The sequence below is a fragment of the Salvelinus alpinus genome, chromosome 2 (genome assembly GCF_045679555.1).
Source record: "Salvelinus alpinus chromosome 2, SLU_Salpinus.1, whole genome shotgun sequence".
Lineage (NCBI taxonomy): Eukaryota > Metazoa > Chordata > Actinopteri > Salmoniformes > Salmonidae > Salvelinus > Salvelinus alpinus.
The window spans coordinates 63,571,611-63,591,864 of record NC_092087.1 but is presented as its reverse complement, the minus strand read 5'-3'; the positions used below and the strand labels follow the sequence as shown (position 1 = coordinate 63,591,864).

Genomic DNA, 20,254 nt, shown 5'->3' with positions numbered 1-20,254 from the left:
CAATCAAGTTGTAGAAACATCTCAAGGATGATCAATTGAAACAGGATGCACCTGAGCTCAATTTCGAGTCTCATAGCAAAGGGTCTGAATAATCATGTAAATAAGGTTTTTCAGTTTTTATTTTTTATACATTTGCAAACATTTCTTAAAACCTGTTTGCACTTTGTCATAATGGGGTATTGTGTGCAGATTGCTACAGATTTTTTTGTATTTAATCCATTTTAGAATAAGGCTGTAACGTAACAACATGTGGAAAAAGTCAAGGGGTCTGAATACTTTCCAGAAGCACTGTACAATTAGTATGTATCAAGGGTCTTTCCACCAATTCGGGGGCCTTTTGAAAAGTGTAACTTTTGATTTCAACATTCTGTCATAAAGAGCACATGTTCAACTTCATAAAAACACGTTTCCCCATCTCAAGAGATTAAATTTAAAAAATACTTTAGTAAGCTTTGTCGGCTCGGGGATACCTTGTCGGCTCGGGGATTTGATCTTGCAACCTTCCGGTTACAAGTCCAACGCTCTAACCACTAGGCTACCTGCCTCTTTAGTGCCAAAAAAGTAACCTTATAAAAATGAGTCTTCGGTTCACGTAAAAGGGTTGACCTTAAAATGAGGGACAGATGTAAATAAATCAGTAATCAGTAACAATAAATAAATAATCTTCAGAAATGACTTAGTCTAAGCAACAAACTAACTAAGGCTTTACAATGATGGTGAAATGTTGGGGTTAAGTGGGTTAAAATCTTCCCAGAAATACACAGGGTTGACGGAGTGACATGTCAAAAAACAGAATTTTGGCACTTTAGCAAGTCTTTATTCATATTAATTGAATTATTCAGATATTTTGAATTCTCCATGTGGTCTATCGTGGTTCCCCCACGGGACGGTTGAGCTAACGTAGGCTAATGCGATTAGCATGAGGTTGTACGTAACAAGAACATTTCCCAGGACATAGACATATCTGATATTGGCAGAAAGCTTCAATTCTTGTTTAATCTAACTGCACTGTCCAATTTATAGTCGCTATTACAGTGAAAGAATACCATGCTATTGTTTGAGGAGAGTGCACAGTTATGAACTTGAAAAGTTATTAATAAACAAATTAGGCACATTTGGGCAGTCTTGATAGAACATTTTGAACAGAAATACAATGGTTCATTGGCTCAGTCTAAAACTTTGCACATACACTGCTGCCATCTAGTGTCCAAAATCTAAATTGTGCCTGGGCTGGAATAATACATTATGGCGTTTCTCTTGCATTCCAAATATGATGGTAAAATAATGTTTTTGTAAAGCATGTTTTTTTCTTTGTATTATCTTTTACCAGATCTAATGTGTTATATTCACCTACATTAATTTCACATTTCCACAAACTTCAAAGTGTTTCCTTTCAAATGGTATCAAGAATATGCATATCCTTGCTTCAGGTCCTGAGCTACAGGCACTTAGATTTGGGTATGTCATTTTAGGCGAAAATTGGGGGAAAAGTGTCAGATACTTAAGAGGTTTTAATTAAAGGGCCCTTCATTTAATTTAACAGGCTATTCAAATGCAATGTTGGTGCACAACTGCTACTTAAAAAATCAAAAGGCACTCTTTTTGTGGAACGACCCTCAAGCATCTCAGAGTAGAAGTGCTGATCTAGGATCAGGACCTCCCTGACCATGTAATCTTATTCATTGTGATCTAAACGGCTAAACTGATCCATACAGGCCCGGGTAGCACGGTACTCACCAGTCTCTCCCCAGACAGCACCTCCAGCAGTTTGATGAGCATGCGTCCATCACTCAGGTCCCTGTACAGGTCGGTGATGCGGCAGGACACCCGGGAGAGGTGAGAGTTCACCCATTTGGTGAAGGTCTTCTTCTGCACCGCTTCACGCTCATCTGGAGAGAAAAGAAGACAGGGAATACAATTAAGAAACAAGTAATAAAGAGAAGCTATGTCAAAGTGATATGTCATTAAATTAATTGGAGAAGAAACAAGTGAATTCCTGATGACGGATAAGCAGAGTTACGGTAAAAAAGAAATACATGTTAGCAGACGCGCTTATCCAGAGTGACTTACAGGAGCAGTTAGGGTTAAGTGCCTTGCTCAAGGGCACATTAACAGATTTCTTACCTAGTCAGCTCAGGGTTTTGAAAGAGTGACCTTTTGGTTACTGGCCCAACACTCTTAACCGCCAGGCTACCTGCTGCCCTATGTTTGCCAAATTAGCAGTGTTGAGAACCCAGAACAAAATGTAGTAATGTAGTAATTAAACTACATTTTGCAGTAGCTTGGTGGTAGATGAACTAAATTAAAATCTTGGTAGTGTTTGCGGTAGTTAATTACTTTTTGACCATGTAGCGGTGCAGCTAACTACTGGAACGACACACTACTTTTTTTGGCAAAAAGGGTAGAAAATATGGGTGAAATAGGCAAGATTTTATAAATGTATAAATTACTTTTTCAAAGTAACTTTAGTTAAGTAAAGTAAGGCTATGGAAGATAATAATGCTGGAACAAGACATTGAAGTATAGATAACTGCTCACACTGTCCCTATACAGCCTGGTCTTTTAATTTCAAGCCTGAAATACTATAGAGCAGTGATCTAACTAATCAACTACTGTAATCATCCCATGATCAACTGAATCAGGTGTTTTAGCGCTGGGCTAAAGTATATTTAAAATGTGTACTCCCTGGATCCCCAAGGTTAGATTGAAAATGTCAATAAACTTGTAAGACTGCCATTCAAATGTAACTTTGTAAGTAAACAAAATAAATACTGTGTAGCTAAGTATTGTGGTTAATGATGGAACCCATGTGTTGTTGTATACAGTAACAGTATTGATACTCATTGTATAATTGTGTCATATGAGAGGTTTTCGTCACTGTGGGTGATTGGCCCCCTTTGTCACATGCAACTCATCATCCTTTCATGATCCAGATTTTAAAACAACTAGAGTTGATTGGGACTGGTGGCCTTGCCTCTTCAGACCTATTGCAGAAGGTCTTAAGGCTTCCTCACCTGGTCTCTCCATGTCCACTGAGATTAAGGAAATGGACAGGTGAACGCAAATGCTTGATAGGGGGTCGACCATATTGCTGTCATCTGTTCTGGGTTCTCAGGACAGTGCACATGAAAGTGAGGAGACGAGGGGAGAAAGCCACTGCAGACTAATGAGATACAACCATAGCTTCAAAATGTTAAAAAAAGTGGAAGCGGGAGCTGGGGCTATCCTGTTTATGTTCGGGGCCCTTGACAGGGCCAATGCCGCACCCTCTGGCTCAGAGTTCATATCCATGAACACAAGGCGTGTTTATTTATAATCCTCCCCAATTTTCCTGTTATTGCATTCCTTATCCCTGCAAAGACGTAAGCATCTGATTTGATTGTTCGTTTGCCACATGGCGAAATGAGGTAGATGACCTCACCACACGCAGGGCTGGCTGCACCTTGCAATGTACTCTCCAACTCCAAGGCCCTCTTGACTTTTTTTAAATTAGTGATTTATTTGACACGTTTGACGATCTGACGAAGAAAAACAATTGGAGAAGGTCGAACCTATTCCTCACATCCCCCCCCCATCTCTGAAACACAAAACATATCAACATATGAAATAAAAAGGTATCCTTTGATTAAAAAACACTATTGATTTGGAATCGATCGCTCAGTTAATACTGAACCCTGACCACAATTGTAGTGTGTATGACTTAACTAACTAGACTCAGAGCCAACTTCCTGCTTGCTGCCCTACCCCACAGGGGTACAACCAGCTATCATCACAGGAGGTTGCTGAGTAGAGAACGGCTCATAATAACGTCTGGAAAGGAGCGAATGGAATGGCATAAACACATGTGTTTGATGTATTTCATAACATTCCAGCTTTTCCGCTCCAGGCATTACCACGAGCCCATCCTCCCCAATTAAGGTGCCACCAACCTCCAATGCATCCAAACCAATTTCTGTGGCATTATTGCAACATGGTAACATCACCACAAGCGTCACATAGTGGTACATGCTAGTGGGGATTTTTTTAAGGAGCCTCCTGTGAGACCGGAGGACAAGACAGAACTGGACAGAACAATAGAGGCAGTGTTCCTCTCTTCCACCCCTGCCCTAGCTCAACTCCGGGGAGGGCTAGCTAGAGGAATGTTGCACTAGCATCTGGTCTTATCGTTAGGTAAACACATAGCTCCCGATCTATTAACACAGTTTGAAGAGTGAGTTTAAGATGTTTAACAACAAAAAAATGGATGCCAATAAAGACAATTTCAGGTCGTTTCATTAAACAAGACTGCGTCGTGCCGTTTGTCATTTTTCAAAGACCTTGGTCTTTGAAAACATTGATTCCAATGTCATCTCAATGCCATTTTTAGCAGATGATCGCTTTAGGACCTTCATGCAACAGAGTAGTTGTTCCCAAACTTTTTATAGTCCTGTACCCCTTCAAACATTCAACCTCCAGTGGCGTACCCCCTCTAGCACCAGGGTCAGCGCACTCTCAAGTGTAGTTTTTTTGCCATCATTGTAAGCTTGCCACACACTATACAATACATGTATTAAACATAAGAAGGAGTGTGAGTTTTTGTCACAACCCAGCTCATGGGAAGTGACAAAGAGCTCTTCTAGGACCAGGGCACAACTAATAATATAATAATAATCAATATTTTTGCTCTTTATTTAGCCATCTTACATATAAAACCTTATTTGTTCATCAAAAATGGTGAATAACTCACCACAGGTTAATGAGAATGGTGTGCTTGAAAGGATGCAAATAACTCTGCAATGTTGGGTTGTATTGTGTACTCTGAGCACAGTCCTATCCAGAAATCTGGCAGTGGCTTCTAATTAAATTCAATTTTCACAGAACCGCTTGTTGCAATTTCGATGAGGCTCTCTTGTTCAGATGTCAGTAAGTGGACTGGAGGCAGGGCATGAAAGGGATAACGAATCTAGTTGTTTGTGTCGTCCGTTTCAGAAAAGTACCTGCGTAATTGAGCACCTGAGTGAGCTGGGTGTGTTGCTATATCACATTTGACATTGTCCGTAAGCTTGAGTTCATTTGCACACAAAAAAAACATACAATGATGGAAAGACCTGTGTGTTGTCCTTGTTAATGCAGACAGAGAAGAGCTCCAACTTCTTAATCGTAGCTTCAATTTTGTCCCGCACATTGAATATAGTTGCGGAGAGTCCCTGTAATCCTAGATTCAGATCATTCAGGCGAGAAAAAACATCACCCAGATAGGCCAGTCGTGTGAGAAACTCATCATCATGCAAGCGGTCAGACAAGTGAAAATTATGGTCAGAAAATAAAACTTTAAGCTTGTCTCTCAATTCAAAAAAACGTGTCAATACTTTGCCCCTTGATAACCAGCGCACTTCTGTATGTTGTAAAAGCGTTACATGGTCGCGGCCCATATCATTGCATAATGCAGAAAATACACAAAAGTTCAGGGGCCTTGCTTTAACAAAGTTAACCATTTTCACTGTAGTGTCAAAAACGTCTTTCAAGCTGTCCGACATTCCCTTGGCAGCAAGAGCCTCTCGGTGGATGCTGCAGTGTACCCAAGTGGCGTCGCGCGTTACCACTCCACTATGTCTCCCTGTCATCCTTAATTGACACTCCCATAAACGTAACGGACATATACCAGGAGCTGTGCCAGGCCCGCCACGTCTGTTGACTCATCTAGCTGTAACGCATAGAATCTACTGACTTGTATGCAAAGCAGTAATTGTTTCAAAACATCTCCTGCCATGTCACTGATGTGTTGTGAAACAGTGTTGTTTGATGAAGCATTTGTCTGTATAGTTTTCTTGGCCTTTTCCCCCAGCATTGTCCCAGCCATATCCGCGGCAGCAGGAAGAATTAAGTCCTCCACAAAGGTATGGAGCTTGCCTGTCCTAGCCACTCGGTAGCTCACCATATAAGACGCTTCTAGCCCCTTCTTATTAATGGTATCTGTTGCTTTCATACACGTCTTACTACTCGAAAGTCATCTTAATTCTCGCTCAAACTCCCATGGCTTATTTTTCTAATTGGCATGTTTCGTTTCTAAATGTCTGCGCAAGAGTGAAGGTTTCCTGCGAGAGAGTAGCGGTTAATGTGATTGGATGTAAATTATTTGACTGGGCTACCTGTATTTGACATTGTGTTGTTATTTCGCTGAACACTACATGGTTTAATTTTATTTTTCGCAGTGAAACGAGGCTACTCAGGCGAGAAAAAAACATCACCCAAATGTATAGCCACGTTGGAAAATCTAAATGGACTGTGAGTCACATGATCATTAGGCGTACCCCCGACGGCATTGCTCGTACCCCTGGGGGTATGCGTACACCAGTATGGGAATAGCTGCAATAGAGGAAGTTGAATTCAATCAATACTACTAATACTTTTTGGGGGGTTGGGTCACTGATTGAGTACCACCAATTGAGATTCTTAGTTTGTGCTATAAAATGGCTTTGTTGGTATAAAGAGGTTTTAGTATCAATCTTTATAGTACATAGCTAGGTTTCCATTCAATTGGCAACATATTTTAATGTGAATATTCTAAAATCTGCATAAAGAAAATATGCATATTTTCCCACCAGTGTGTGTTTCCGGAAAACATAGTTTTTTCGGATAAAAATCAGTGCGTGAGGATCTAAAGCTCAGTCTGATTCGATCACATTTTCAACTCTACCGATATTTTTGTCACAAAATAGCAGATGTGCCTACTCTGGTCTTGGCACGCACGCTCTAGCCAACAGCTCGCAGATACAGTGCGGGTAGGCTAGCCTACATGATGAGATTATTATGGTTAAGAGTCAAAATATTTGTATTTGTCAAACGGCAGTCAAGCATCGATCATCATGTCACCAAAACAAGACCCTCGATATTTATTGGAAAGGGGCATCAAGATCACTGTGCACTTTCACCAGCCCCATCAGGCCTGTCGTGACATTTCTTTTCCCCGACGTGTACTTTACTAGCATAAAAAGGTTGGACGGCAACCTGGTTAGTGTCACAAAAAAATCATGCAAAAAGGTAATTGCATTGGAATGTACATTCATTGCACTTTGCTACATACAGTAGTACTACCCCTATTTGACCCTGTTCTAATCCAAATTTCATCTGTATGAGCTCATGGAATACACTTTGTTTCAAAATGCATCGGTCCTGTATCAGTTCCTGTGTCTTTATGTGACTGCTAATTCACTCCTTTATTAAAGTATAGATATTATATGGGTCATTCCACAAAATTAGTGCCTTTTGCGTCCCTTTGATATTTTAAGTAGAAGTTGTGCACAAATATTGAATTGTAAAAGTCTGTTATATTAATTGAAGTTCCCTTTCAAATGGACCACATGGAAAATTCAATACATCTGATTTTTTATATGAATTAAGACTTATTTTTTTATTGTGATTTATCAGGAGGTGCCAGCACCCTCAGCACCCCTACTTCCCGCAGCTATGCAAATGGCACCGAATTGGTGCAACAACCCATATATTCAAGTATATTCATTAATTTCTTACTATTGCAATGATGAATAGAGTGTTCTTTAGTCCTAATTGTGTTGGATATCACTCTCTTCCAGAGAAAATCATCCCAAGTCGTAGCATTGCTTTGTGACCTTGACACACAGCTCTATTGCAAATCCAACCAGCTGGGATATGAGCAGTCTGGTCATCACGACTGACACAAAATAGAAACTATTGATTTATTGATCGCATCTTGTATCTCTATCCTGGGGGCTAACTCTCCGGTTCCCAAAAGCAAATTTCTCATCTTATCTCAATAGAGATGCACATTCATTCAAATTCCAGTTTGGTTTCTTTTCTCTCTCTTTTTTCCTCTCTCTAGGTTTCGGCAGGAAAGGGAGATCTTGATTAGGGCACTACTCAGGAATTGCAGAGTTCAAGGCAATTTGGATTACTACCCCACCCTTAGCTGGCAGGAAATACTGAACGTGGTGAAAGATTCCATTTTGTAACTGCACCTCTAAAGCACTGTTCATGTTCAGTGCTAGTTACCTATTGACAAGATTTACTCCTCTCATATTCTGCAGTCTGTCTTTCAGCCAACTCTTGTGTGGGCAGTCTAATGATTGGCAGAGACTGAAAACAATCATTCAGAGGGACAAAAATAACAACAGCCATTTTGTTTAGGCCTAGATATACATATTATATGATATAGCATTCATATATTGACAAACTACCAAATGAACAGACTAGGAATCAGCATCCAAGGACGAAAAACGAAGGTGGAAGACTGGACATCTTAGCGAAGCAGTTCAAATGTTGCTTCCTTCTTCCCTCACAGTTGAATCAACATCCTGTGGCCTGTGGCGGGTCAGAAGATTGAAATTCTTCTGACTTCCTGTGTATTAGGGCTGGATTAGTGGATGAGGTCACACTGCCATGTTTAGGGGTGACTAACCACTGGACAAAGGCGTTGTCAGATCAACATTCAACATTTGATTGAGTTGTCAGACATGAAGTCAACTTCATGTAAAACCTGAAATGCTATTGTTGATTGTTGTTTGAAAACTAGATCGAAATTAAACAAAAACTGTGCGCGTTAACGATGTTTTGCCAACTAACCAGCAATGACGATCTAAAAACGTTATGCCAACAAAACACATGGGAACACTGGGAAAACATAAATACCAGGTAGCGTACTTGACAAGATGTCTCCATGTCATGAAGTGGATAAAGTCCCTCTATTGATAGAAGGGTAAAAACAGATCACCAGTCAGATAAGTCAGGGTGTTATGGCAGATGGCCTGTTTGTTCTTTAACAAGGCCTCAGGTTATCACACAAGCAACTACCAACAGCTATATGTTTCAAATCAATGACGCAACATCAACATTTCGCTGGCAGACAATGCCTGGCAAAAGGGAAAACAAAGCACTAAACAGGACATGGCTTTGTGTCCATTTACACCCAGTAAAAACATTCACTACATTTCGATATCTCTCACTCTTTGAATTCTCTGACATGTTTTATCAGGACTTTATAGTAAAGACGTGGTTGAAAACCTCAACATCATACTTACTATTGTCAAAAGTCACAATAGCACTATATTTTACAGTAGTTTCCACTGGTATTTACCTGCTATTAACTAGGATGAAGGCCGGAATTCAATCCGATCACGCTTTGTCGACAATGCACATTTAAAGGTAATTTCCGATTTAGCCGACATTTGCAGCGTTTACTGTGAATGTGTCGCGAAAGCGGGAACATTGCCTTTAAAAGCTGCATTACTGACCAAGCACGATTGGATTTAATCCCAGCCTAGGTAAATGGTATTCTCTGGTACTTACTTATCAGAATTCAACAACTGAGGGCATAACAAAAGCTAACCTTCAATGCTATATTTCAGGGTATCAGGCAAATGGGGTGTCAAGTTCAAATAGTCAGTCAGTGTATCTAAATAGAGTAAATCAAACTTGTAAAGACTAGAACTACACTCTTTTTCAACACTCAAGTTTGCCCCCTTCCCCACCCCAGCCCATTCAAAGACTTCTTCAGTTCCATGACTTTCTGTTGCCCTCTTTTTTTGTCTCTCCATAAAATATGTCCTTGCCAGCAGCAGAACAGACGGTCATTTAGAGGCCGACTGTGGTGGAAGCCGGGTTGGCAGGGCCCCGTTTGCAGACAAAAGTAGTACTTCAGCACTCAAGTCTGTGTGGTGGTAGTGCAGCTCATTGGTGTGGGGAAGTAGCTACAGTCTTGTACAGAAGCGACTGGAGTGCATCTAATAACTTCTTTACACTATCGTGCCGACCCAATCCATACAATGTTAGATCGAATATCGTCTTTTCACACGGCCCTTTCCAGCACGGCTTTAGCAACGGCGGATGTGGCGGATGGCGGATGTGTAACCAAGCCAGCTCAAACTTGTCAAAGCAAATGATTGACCTAAAAACCCCACTTCAAGGACCCAGATTAAACCTACTCCTGGATGAAAAGGATCAATGGAAAATCTCCATTATAAAAGTGCTTTTAAGTACAGGAATAAGCTTCATCTGGCTGAGAGAAACCAGCCTTAAATGTTTTAGTTAAAACAGAAAAATACATGAGACCTGACAATGCACTTTCAATTTCTTTTTGGTTGATACAGCCACGGGACAGCTGTACAAAATTATTTGCTCAATGTTTTTTACAGTTCATGCCTGTTTATAAAAAGTCACTGGCACAATGACACCACGCTGTTATGCTGAAAATATAACACATTTACGAACTATGAACCAGAGAGTTCTGCCTAAAATCAGGTAATGCGATAGACTAGCGTCCTATCCAGGGGTGTACTTGTACATCAAGCTGTCTCACGCTACAGAAACAGGAGATAGGCTCCTGTCCTATGAGCAGTTCGGGCTTGAACAAGGTTACTACTTAACTCGCTAAAAATCAAGGGTCACGGTGATACAACCAATGGTAATCCTACTCCACTTACAGTAAGTCTGACATTTTCAGTTGAACGTTACTGTTCCTAGATCCTGTAGACTACACTTTGAGACCCTATCAACACTTGTTACAGTAGAAGTGTTGCACTAAAATTAGCATTATCAGCACACCAGGTCAATCCATAAATTCTGTAATATCTTCACTCAATTTAAAAAAAAAAATATTATGAAGCATGCTGGCACTACATGACACAAGAATAGTAATCAATAAAGTTGACTCTGTGATGTTTTATCAATTCAGTCATCTATAACTGAGTAAAGCCAATAGACCAGAGGGTGAAAGTTCAAGTCTATCTCTCTGTCTTCCTTTTCATTCCGGCTGCTTTACAACATTGGACAAGGTTTCGGCAGTTAGTAAACTCTACACAAAGCTACATATTAACAAACGGCACATATTCCTCCAGCCGTATCCACATAGTTGTTGTGGCCAGTTTATACCATTCAAATGAGAAAAACTGGACAAATTCTGACCCTTGCTGTAAATGTAATGACCTATTAATGAAAAGGGGACTTATATATAAAATATATAGAAGAGACACATTCAACAACACAATAGTGCATTCAGACACAATATCTCATAGAGAGACTGAGTTAATGACTGATATTATCATGTGGCAAAGACCACATTCTCTTTGGGATGAGAGAAACCCCAACGAAGATGTCAACAAAAATCATCTACATGTCAACAAGGACAGCAGGACTATAAAACAATGTTACTATGATAATGGTTACATTACCATGTTCATTTCTCCTTTTTTTCTATTGCAGTCTAGCCTGGGGTTCATCATATTGAAAATATGAAAATGAATGTCAAAAATGTATTTAGAAAATAAGTAATTTTGTATCAAATGTACTAAACAATAGTAAACAATATCACACAATATAGCACAATGACATACATTTACATTTAAGTCATTTAGCAGACGCTCTTATCCAGAGCGACTTACAAATTGGTGCATTCACCTTATGATATCCAGTGGAACAACCACTTTACAATAGTGCATCTAACTCTTTTAAGGGGGGGGGGGGGGTTAGAAGGATTACTTTATCCTATCCTAGGTATTCCTTAAAGAGGTGGGGTTTCAGGTGTCTCCGGAAGGTGGTGATTGACTCCGCTGACCTGGCGTCGTGAGGGAGTTTGTTCCACCATTGGGGTGCCAGAGCAGCGAACAGTTTTGACTGGGATGAGCGGGAACTGTACTTCCTCAGAGGTAGGGAGGCGAGCAGGCCAGAGGTGGATGAACGCAGTGCCCTTGTTTGGGTGTAGGGCCTGATCAGAGCCTGAAGGTACGGAGGTGCCGTTCCCCTCACAGCTCCGTAGGCAAGCACCATGGTCTTGTAACGGATGCGAGCTTCAACTGGAAGCCAGTGGAGAGAGCGGAGGAGCGGGGTGACGTGAGAGACATACTGTACAACTAATAGTGATGCTATATAACATATAGTAAGCCTTTATCCCTGTTTTGTAAAAATAAAAAATACTTTTTTTAAATAACACACACAAGGCTAACTATTTAAAAACATATTGTTAAGCGCTATAATTTCCTAGAATTTGACTCCTTGAAAGTGTATATGAATGGGATGGCTGGACAAAACAACCACTCCCACCTTCCCTGTCCCCTCTCATGCTATTGTTGTCCTGACTACCCACCAAGAACTAGCATGCATGCCATTTAGATAGCATCGTGGATTGTGTGTTTGTAGACAGAGGACCTCCTTCGAAAACAGCTATTTAGTATTTTATTGTCAACACTAAATTCCTATCCTCCAAAAAAGACACAGCCTTATAATCCAGTCTGAAAGTCATCCTTACGCCAGATCATAGTGCTGCCATACTAAACGTGTCATATCCACCACTAACAGTCTTATAGGATTAAGACACCCAATTTGTTTTATTTTCTAAGAAGTAAAAGAACAACAATGAAATATAATGCTCTTCATCCAACTAACATTACTGTGATAAAGAACTGCCAAATTCAACACAGAGGATCCTGAATTCTCTCTCTAGACCTCGCCGTCTATCTGCTGACAGAGCATATAGCATAGCAACACCTATAAACAAAAGGCGACTGCAGTCTCCATCATTCACTTACCTTGAAGCTGTTTAAAGCGCCCTTCTAACATGTTGTAGTTGAAAGCAACCTGAGCGGGGTAACCAGAGTCCGGGTCAGTGTATTGTACATCTTGCCCACCCAACTCCCAGTCCACTTCCATAGTTCCAAACTAAAACTGGGACCCTCAGAAAAAAACGCAAGCACAGCAAGGCGAAAAACGGAGGGAAGTTAAGAGGGATCCAATGGGCTTTTTTAGCTCCTACCGCCAACCTTGCTACACCACAAGCTCCAAAAAAGAATCCAGTAAAAGTAAGGAAAGGAGGGAATATTCTCAAGGACGAGACTCTTCCCAGAGCAGCCACTGAAGGAACAGGCGTGGAGAAGCAGGATCTGTGTCAGATAGGGGGCACAACATGCTTCTTCTTCTCTCTTGATTGTTCTGTCTTCCCTCTCAACCCATTCAAAAGCAGCCTCCACCCCACCCCCTCTCACGCCCCCCTCCCTCTGGTTGTGAGCTGCTCACCCATTCAGGAGTACAGGCTTTTTAAAGAGTGGTATTGCCCCCCAAAAAATCACTGCACCTCATCCTCAACTGGCAAGACAGTTAAGGAAGGAGAAGGAATAGGTGTCCAATAAAAAAGAGAATGAAAGGGTTTTTCTCAAACGCAGCACACCTTTCATAAGTCTGGGAGGAGGAGGGGATGGGTTTAAAGAGGGGAGGGGAACAGGAGTTTGTAATTTCGTCAGTGGCTAGCCACTGCCTGGGAGCTCAGTGATGATGTCACCGCCTCATTTCCATGATGGCCCCAGCAGTGGGGAGAAAAAGGAAGGAGGTTGGGCCGTACCAAGCCTGAAGAGAGGAGGGGCTAGAGGGAAGCTAGCCAGGATACAACCCCCCCATTTCCCAGCATTGTTGTTCAGTTAGAGACAGAGGAAAAATCTGGCCATTCCAGAAATGTATAAATGCAGGTTTTAAATTATGTGAGCGACCAACGTCCTGTCAAAAAAGTGACCCAACAAACGTCCTGTTTCAGAGGTGAACTGAAAGCCTCCCCCTCTTTCTTCCTAATGGATGAATAGTCCGCATATTGGCTCATGAATGGTTGCTTCCCAAACAAAGGAGGAGCACACTCAACCAGTTTCCACTATGCAGAACATCACAAAGCAAAAAGGATTCTGATTACAAATCAAACATAAATGGTCAAGGTACCTCTGCGAACATTGCCAGGGCAAGGACAGACAGATCTCTCTCTAAGCAGAGACACCTTCTATAACAGTTAGTGTTTGATTCTTTGAGGCTATGAAAGTAGGAGCTTAGGATAGCAACAGATAAGAGTTGGTTAGGACTAAAGATGGTAATGTATCATTTGAAGATTAATCTATTTGTCAATCAAATAATAAAATGACTCATAAATCGTAAAGTCCAAAAGAGGTGGTCTTCACAGATAAATCCCTTAAACAATGTAAACTATGCTTGGGTCCAATTATTGCTCACACAATTTCTATTTGCCGCAAAACTGATAAACAACGTAACTGGGAATCAAAATGGCATGCCCATACAAAAAAAATTTCGCAATAAGGGCGGCCTTTTGCATCTCCCCAATGGTCCAAATGTGGAATCCGTACCTTTTCTGATATTATGGACAGTAATGGTTTTTGAACATTCTAAGATTTGAAAGACACATACACATTACCAGGCAACTCCTTTTTTCTATAGGTCTATTTACAACTTAAGTCACCTATGCTGGCCTATGGTATCCCTCGGGAAACCCAACTACCGAACCATCCAATATTGGGATTTATAAAGAAATTATCTGGGCTCCCAAAATAACTGATCTCTATAATATACACTGAGTATACAAAACATTAGGAACACCTGCTCTTTCAACGACATTAGACTGACCAGGTGAATCCAGGTTAAAGCCATGGTCCTTTATTGATGTCACTTGTTAAATCCACTTCAAATCACTGTAGATGAAGGGGAGGAGACAGGTTTAAGAAGGATTTTTAAGCCTTGAGACAATTGAGACATGGATTGTGCATGTGTACCATTCAGAGGGTAAATGGTCAAGACAAAAGATGTAAGTGCCTTTGAACGGGGTATGGTAGTAGATGCCAGGCACACCAGTTTGTGTCAAGAACTGCAAAGCTGCTGTGTTTGTCACGCTCAACTGTTGCCCGTGAGTATCAAGAATGGTTCACCACCCAAAGGACATCCAGCCAACTTGACACAATTGCGGGAAGCATTGAGGTCAACATGGGCCAGCATCCCTGTGGAACGCTTTCGACACCTTGTAGAGTCTATTTCCCGACGAATGGAGGCTGTTCCGAGGGCAAAAGAGGGGGAGGGTGCAACTCAATATTAGAAAGGTGTTCCTAATGTTTAGTATACTCAGTGTATAAACAACTTTTGGAAAGTTCATATTCTGAGCTAGTCATTAAAAAAATGTGGTCCACAGATAAGTGAATCTGTACAACCCTTTAACTGGAACAGAATATGGAACTTGGCATCCCGTGATCCGAACCATCAATTTATACTATACATTTAAGTTTGTTCACAGACTGTATTTAACACCAAGGAAATGTTTTACGTTGGATGGAGACATGTTGGATTGGTGGGGTTGGGGGATGGGATGGGATGGGAGGTTGGGGGTGGAGGCTCACTTCTTTTTGTTTATTTTCCTTTACATACAACATTTGTTATTACCTTTTAACTCTGTAATATGATCATAATGATCAATACTTAGTATTTATGTATATTTTATTTATTTATTTTGTTTTTTTGAGTGGCAGCCCACAGGTTAATATGATGTGAACTGAATACGAAATTATATGAAACATTATGTTGTACCTGCACCCCACCCCCCAAATAATAAAAAAAAGAATAAAAAAAGGTGGTGACATACAACAAAATCATTAGTAAAGTCCAGATAATCCTAGTAAATACAACCAAATGAAAACCATACCATACAAGACTAGGCTCTGCCAAAATGTTTTCCACAATGATTCCCCCTTGGATTTAACCACTGACTCAACCATGTAGCCTTATATTCATAGCAGTCTCAGGAGTTCTCTGCCGCAGAGTATTTTTGCTACATAGCAGCACCATCAACAATATCCCATTTGTCCTCCTCCTGTTCATGAGAAAGCCTTGTGGCGAAGGAGGAGGCCACAGATATGCTGCCTTATACCTACTCCTCATGATGTTATGAATTCATGCTCATCTCAGTACCACGAGTCTTGCAAATCGAATCATTACGACAATGGACACAGGGAATGAGAAAAGGCCAGAAAGGACACCGTCTGTCTGCCTGTCTGTTTGTCTGTCTGTCTTTCTGCTGTCTGCCTGTCTGTCTGTCTGTCTGCCCAACCTTAGACGTAGATCCTTAGATGTAGATCCCAGTAGTTCATGTGCTTGGGCAGTTTGATTGAGGAACACTAGAATTCCCATAACATAAATTAGATTATTATGTGTTAAATAATATTACATTTGTTGTGTCACAATAAAGCATACGGGAGTGGTAAAAAAATAATTGTATATTTGAACAAATATACAATGGGTAAAAACACATGATGAATATTCATTCCTAGTTGTACAGAGCCCCAAAAAATGTGTGAACTGTAAATGGAACAAACGAGACATTAAAGACTTCCTTGGTTTGGTCACAAGGTATCCACAAGGCCATAGCCTGCCTAAGGGCTATTCTTCCACAGCCTCCCTATTCTTCCATAACCTTTTGATACAAGCCTTTTCATCTAGACTTGTAACGCACGGTTTTAAGTCAGATTCTTAGTCAAGAAAAATACACACTTCCTTCCACATGACTCACCTCATAGGAATGTCTATGAAACAGAGAAAGGAAATAGGGTGGTGACATAGGGTTGTGGGTTTCTGGGTGGGTTTGTGTGATGGTCAACCTCTGTGATAATCAGACAAATTGAAAATACCAAAAACTTGAGTGAAATCTCTTTAAAATGTCAAATTGAGACACAGTCATCCATTCCTTTTCCTTGTGGCAAAGTTAATGTAGATATGCTTTTATTTTAGTTGGATGTGAAACAATAGGGCCTTCACTGAGCTCATGAAGTAGCCTCTTCTCAAGTTTCACATGATGCTACAAAGAATGAAGTCAGAACAATTCATGGAGAATGGCCAGATTTGCAGTGAGTGGAAAATGTATGCACCAAAAGAAACCTTGCTATGCTGACTTACCTTGAAATAGCAGATCTGTATGCAGGTCTCCTATCTTAATTTGAACACTCTGTTGTCACAGAGAAGCAGGGTCAAATTAAGATTGTGTGTGTGTGTGTGTGTGTGTGTGTGTGTGTGTGTGTGTGTGTGTGTGTGTGTGTGTGTGTGTGTGTGTGTGTGTGTGTGTGTGTGTGTGTGTGTGTGTGTGTGTGTGTGTGTGTGTGTGTGAAAAGTAGCTGCTGCTTTCGCAACAGCTAATGGGAATCTTAACAAAATACCAAATACCAAATAATTTACCCACAATCCACTGCTTTACACTTCCCCATGTGTTCACATCAGTTATTCTACGTGTCTAATCAATAATTAAAATAAAGACCCTCACTTAAGGTGTGTAGATTCCAATCTGGCTTCAAAGTAATACTTTACATTAAGTTGCTCTTATACCTGTGTAGTAACCCTGCAATTACTACAGTCACAACATTGTTGTTACAAAATAATTGTGTAATATTTTAATACCTTAGTGATTGCAAAGAAATGAAGTTGAGCAGTATTACAAAACAAACAGCTAAACTCCATTACTATGTATTTCAAATGCAATTATTGAAGTCCATTGTAACAACACGTTAATCCAACGTTGATATTGGTGTAATTACAGTGTTACTGCACAATTATAAGAGCAACTCAATGTAAAGTGTTACTGGCTCCACTTATCAAAACAGGATGGAAAACTTGCCCAGCAAGCAGCGTGTATAACCGGCAATATCCCCTTCAGCGATGGCCTCTGACAAAATGATGGAGACCATCCATTTTTGGAAGTTAGTAAGACGAGAAAATCTTGTCAAACAGAGCGTGAAAAGGGTGGGACTTAAGTCGGGGAAAGCTCAATTTTATGCAAATGTCCGGCAATGTGGTGGCATGGTTGATCAATCGAAGCTCACTATAGCTTCTAGCCCATACTGGATTGGCTGTTGATACCTAGCACTACCTAGCATGCTGTCGGCTTGCTAGCACCCAAATGGTAAGCCACTCTGGGAGAAGCTAGCGTTGCTAGGCGAAGCAATGCTTGATTGTGGACATTGGTCATAAGAGGTGAGTTTGAAAGCTTACCAACAAAAGAACTTAAGTAAAAAATACTTTAACGTACTACTTATGTCTTTTTTTCGGGTTTCTGTACTCTACTTTACTATTTATATTTTTGACAACTTTTATTTTTACTTCACTACATTCCTAAAGAAAACAAGAAACTGGTGCCATCTGCTTTGCTTAATATAAGAAATTTGAAATGAAATATACTTTTACTTTTGATACTTAATATTTTAGCAATTACATTTACTTTTGATACGTAAGTATATTTAGAACCAAATAATTTTAGACTTACTACTCAAGTAGTATTTTACTGGATGACTTTCTATATTTTAAGGTCAATTTAGTACTTTTTCCACTACTGTTGAACGCCCTGAAATTGGAAGGTAGGAAGATCGATCCCCAGCCGAGTCATACCAAAGACTACATAAAATATAAAAAAAGATCCCTCTCTGCTTGGCACTTAGCATTATAGCTTTAAGGATTGGGGGTAAGGCCTTGCAACAGACTAGCGTCCTGTCCATGGGGTATACTTTTAAATCAAGCTGTCTCACGCTACTGGACCAAGAGATATAGACTCCTGCCCTATGTACTCTTCTGGCTCGGACAAGGCTTAATTGTCCAAGGCTTACTTAGGGTTTAATAGCAGGGAACCGGGCTAGTGAGATTTCCTGATATTTCCCACCCAAACCCATTCTTGTTTCCTGGGACAAACAATGTTGAGAAACCGTTAAAATATAATAAATATTTATGCATTCTCAAGTCCCCAATAGAAAACATTCCTTAGGCTACTTGCATGGCTTCTATACATTGAATTGCCTACTACGACATCTCGACGTAGCTACGGTAGACAATGTCCAATCTCAATCTCCCTCTCACATTCAAATCTCCACTAATGTGTGGCACTGGCAGAGGCTCAAATATAAACTGTTGCTAATCACAAAACGGCTGATACACTGTGACCACAAAAGCACTCGAGGAAATAAACATTTGCAACAAAAAAAAGCACAATGTTGCATTAACAAAAGAGGGCGTACGATTGGCTACTGGTCAGATTCGCAGACAATTGATCAACTGCGCTATCCATTGTGCTGAATCTCCGCTAGCCTGTGACAGTCACCACAATAAGTGGGTTATCAGGAAGTATAAACAGCCACAACCTTCTCAAATTCCCCCGATAGCAGGTGCAACGGGAGATAAAAGGGAGATAAACGGGAGATAAAAGGGTCAACAAGCTGCCTGACGTCTTTCAGTCAAAGGTAGGCTTAAACTAATGTAATTTTCACTAGACCTCATAATATTTTACCAGTCGGACAGCGCTTCATAGGCCTAGCCTACCTTTAAACTAAGCTACAATGATTCTCTACACTATACTAGCTTATTTTGTCACATAAACTGAAATCAGCCGAACTATTAGAGCTTTAGCAACCAGGAAATGGCGGAGCGATTTCTGCTTATTGCAACTTTAACAGAGTATGTTGGCTTCTCGTGTGGGCGTGTGTGTGTGTGGGCAGGGGTGGTTACAGAGTTACCAAGCCACTGGGAATGTAATGATGTCCCTTCCTGTTTGAGTCATACGAGGCGAGATGATTCTCAGATGCAACACCGTTACTGTAAACATCAAGCGGGCCCTCTTCAATCAAACGTCTTGAATTCATATGCCGTTGACTTCATTCTCACTTTACAAAGTTTTATTGCAGAACAAAGTTCAATAGCAGAATGACCCGTGTTTGATTCAACCCAGGGCGCCTGGTTACTAGTTTGGATTTGAAGGGCCTCTAGTAGGTACGTGTTCATGCAGCCATTGAAGACACTCTTGACTGCAGCAAGTGGAGTTGGGGGAGAGGCGTATGCTCCGCTGGGCAGGAATGCAGGAAAACACAGTCATGTGAGAAGCAGGATGCTCATCGGAATGCCAAGGGCTTTTTTCCCCCCCGAGTTCTCAAAACAGCTTGCGGTCTCCGGCCAGCAAGAAGAGAAACCAAGGAACACTTTCTCATTTCTATTTTTGATAATTTTTTCTCTCTTGTCAAAACATTTTGCTCAATTGCAGGGTTGGCTGCTGGTTCTGCGCAGGCATTTACCTAATGGAACTCTCTCTGTTCCAGTAAGCCTAGGTGACTTTGCCATGGGGATTTTGTACCTAATCTCTCATTTAAAACAGCTCAATGATAGAAAGTCACAACCATTCTACTATTACCAAATGTCATGTCAATCAACCAACAATAATTGCACCAAATTATCATTTCTTATTTTCTCAGTTGAATTTCTCAACACACATTGATCTATATACAAATGAATGATGTGGTTGCCGGGCAGTTTCAAAGAGGTTTCTTCCCTATCTTCCTGTATCTGTCTGCCAACATCTACCTTGAGCGTTTGCTTTGCCTGCCTGGAGTGCCAGGTGGGTGGGGTTTGCACTTTTGCCATCATTTTTATTGGTTTCATTGCATCAGGCAAGCACAGCTCCACTATTTTGAATAGT

General features: G+C 40.7%; 1 protein-coding gene across 2 annotated transcripts in view; it reads right to left on the bottom strand.

Annotated features, from left to right (window-relative positions):
• The window catches only part of LOC139566386 (spectrin beta chain, non-erythrocytic 1-like), a 91,634-nt gene that overhangs the window by 51,940 nt on the left and 19,440 nt on the right, over window positions 1-20,254 (bottom strand). Inside the window, exons 1-2 of one of the 2 annotated variants that reach the window (XM_071387524.1) lie at window positions 12,534-12,786; window positions 1,738-1,889 (exon numbers count right to left, since the gene is read on the bottom strand). In XM_071387524.1, coding sequence (XP_071243625.1) covers window positions 1,738-1,889; window positions 12,534-12,654 — 273 coding nt within the window. In that variant the 5' untranslated portion in view covers window positions 12,655-12,786. Of the gene's footprint in view, window positions 1-1,737; window positions 1,890-12,533; window positions 12,787-20,254 lie in introns of those variants that run through there. The other variant, XM_071387514.1, reaches the window with a different exon arrangement.